The sequence below is a fragment of the Lupinus angustifolius genome, unplaced genomic scaffold (assembly GCF_001865875.1).
Source record: "Lupinus angustifolius cultivar Tanjil unplaced genomic scaffold, LupAngTanjil_v1.0 Scaffold_287, whole genome shotgun sequence".
In the NCBI taxonomy this organism is placed as follows: Eukaryota; Viridiplantae; Streptophyta; class Magnoliopsida; order Fabales; family Fabaceae; genus Lupinus; species Lupinus angustifolius.
In genome coordinates, this window is record NW_017727606.1 from 139,636 (window position 1) to 142,511 (window position 2,876).

Here is a 2,876-nt window from a genome sequence, read left to right on the forward strand (position 1 = left end):
GGCAATGTAATATCGAGAAATGTTTTAGTTAGATTTTAAAAATTGTGGGACAGATTTTCTCAATCAGAATTTGTTGTAGTCCTTATTTCCAAGGCACTCTGACACCAACAACTTTTTGGAACATCTTAGGAAGATGGTTTTTCTACTGGATCATTTTAATACTGAAAAGACTTCCAACGTTTTCAATATTTCATTTTTAATTACTACTTTGCATGTTTCTCAAAAAACTAAACCCCTCCTTGTTGAAAAATTACTCGTCAACTGTTACAGCAAAACATTTCATTTAAGAGACTCAAAAATAAAATTTTAATCAAGACTCAGAGCTATATTTAGATCAAAGATCGCAATTGATGCTTAGAATAATAGCAGTTGTTTTAAACAATACTGTCTTTCTTCTTCCCAACCAAAACGGTACATAGAAACAGAAATTAAAACTAGAAATAGTTCATAGAATAGAATGGCATCTATAGCTGCTGCTAATGCAAGCCAGACCAGTAACTATCCCCGGGAAGAGGCAGCAATGAACCCGGCAACAGGAAGTTGCAGCATCAGCATGTACTCCATCTTCATATAATGCCACCACGATATATGGAAAATCGAACTCAAATGTCATGTTGCTGATAGTCATCCTCTTCTTCCTCTTCATACTCATCATCTTCAGCAGTGGCATCTTGGTACTGCTGATATTCAGATACCAAGTCATTCATGTTGCTTTCAGCCTCAGTGAACTCCATCTCATCCATACCTTCCCCAGTGTACCAATGCAAGAAAGCCTTTCTCCTGAACATGGCAGTGAATTGCTCGCTCACCCTGCGGAACATTTCCTGGATCGAGGTGGAGTTTCCAATGAATGTTGAGGCCATCTTCAACCCTGTTGGGGGAATATCACACACAGTGGATTTAACATTGTTTGGAATCCATTCCACGAAGTATGAGGAGTTCTTGTTCTGAACATTGATCATTTGTTCATCAACCTCCTTGGTGCTCATCTTGCCTCTAAACATAGCAGAGGCAGTGAGGTACCGCCCATGCCGAGGATCAGCAGCACACATCATGTTCTTTGCATCCCACATTTGTTGTGTGAGCTCTGGAACACTCAGAGCACTGTATTGCTGTGAACCACGGGAGGTCAAAGGAGCAAACCCCACCATGAAAAAGTGAAGGCGAGGGAACGGAATGAGATTCACAGCAAGCTTCCTCAGGTCAGAGTTAAGCTGACCCGGGAAACGCAAACAACATGTGACACCAGACATAGTTGCTGATATCAAATGGTTCAAATCACCAACTGCAAAACACAAATTCAATAGTATCAAAATAAAAACAATATTTACAAACATCACTCAAAATCGACAAGGTATAGATTAAACTATTAAAGGATCAAAAGGGGTTTGTGGAAAAGCTTACAGCTCGGCGTAGTGAGCTTCAAGGTACGGAAACAAATGTCATAGAGAGCTTCATTGTCAAGCACCATGCATTCATCTGCATTTTCAACAAGCTGGTGAACAGAAAGAGTAGCATTGTATGGTTCCACAACAGTGTCAGAAACCTTGGGAGATGGAAACACAGAGAAAGTAAGCATCATTCTATCTGGGTATTCTTCCCTGATCTTTGAAATCAAAAGGGTACCCATTCCAGATCCAGTTCCTCCACCAAGAGAATGGCACACCTGAAAACCTGAAACAAAACCAAAAAAATAGATTTTAAAATGAACAAAAATGAACATAAAGGTTTAAAAATTAACCAAAAAAATATTAAAAAAAACAGATTTCAAAATTAATGAAAGAAAATAAAATCCAAAAAATTCAAAATCAGCCACAAAAACAAAAAAGTTTTCATCTTTCATCATAACGCAGATTCATTTCAAAATCAACCCTTACCATACTACACAAAACTTCCACAAAACACAAAGTTTCCACCTTTCATCGTAAAACAAATCCATTTCACAATTACCCATTTACATCAAGTTTCAACCTTTAACACGCAATTTTTCACCATTAATGGGGAAAAACACATCCATTTCAAAATCACCCCCCATGAAAAAAGACTTGATAAAAAACAAAAACCCAAATCAAAATAAACCACAAATAGTACAAAAAGTTTTAACCTTTCATTAAAAAACAAAAGAAAAAACACATACCTTGCAAGCAATCACAGTTCTCAGCTTCTTTACGAACAACATCCAGAACAGAATCAATGAGTTCAGCACCTTCAGTATAATGTCCCTTAGCCCAATTGTTCCCAGCACCAGATTGACCAAAAACAAAGTTATCCGGTCTAAAGATCTGTCCGTACGGTCCAGACCGGATACTGTCCATGGTTCCCGGTTCAAGGTCCATAAGAACCGCTCTGGGCACATACCTCCCACAACTAGCTTCATTGTAGTAAACATTGATCCTCTCGAGTTGAAGCTCGGAATCGCCGCCGTATCTTCCTGTGGTATCAATGCCGTGCTCGGCGCAAACCACTTCCCAGAACTTGGCACCGATCTGGTTTCCACATTGGCCACCCTGGATGTGAAGAATCTCACGCATTTTCAAAAGGGTTGAAAGTGCTTACAAGGTGTTTGACAAAACGCCTGAGAGAAAAAAGAGGGTATTGGAGAAAATGGGATTTGTTTGTGTGAGGGAAATGGGGTAGGGTTGGTTCTTTTTTATAGAAAAAATTTGTGCCTTTTTTTGTTGTTGCAACGGTTAGATTTAGGGATTTGATTATTATTGGTTTTTGTGTGATAATGTGAGTTGTGAATTTTAAAAATGGAAATTGTTTTTTAATTAATTGTTGTTATTTTGAAATTTCAAATTTTGAAAACGCTAGCTGGATGGAACTATTTTTGCAGTGTTTTGGTTGTAATATTTATTCTCAACGGTTAGATTCAT

At 38.1% G+C, this 2,876-nt stretch overlaps 1 protein-coding gene across 1 annotated transcript; it reads right to left on the bottom strand.

Annotated features, from left to right (window-relative positions):
* Window positions 1-328: 328 nt before the first annotated feature.
* On the bottom strand, window positions 329-2,625 carry LOC109340919 (tubulin beta-2 chain). Its single transcript, XM_019578686.1, has 3 exons — window positions 2,138-2,625; window positions 1,405-1,674; window positions 329-1,285 (listed from the first exon to the last, which is right to left on the bottom strand). The coding sequence occupies exons 1-3, from the start codon at window positions 2,529-2,531 to the stop codon at window positions 603-605; spliced, it is 1,347 nt and encodes a 448-aa protein (XP_019434231.1). The 5' UTR covers window positions 2,532-2,625; the 3' UTR covers window positions 329-602.
* Window positions 2,626-2,876: the final 251 nt, after the last annotated feature.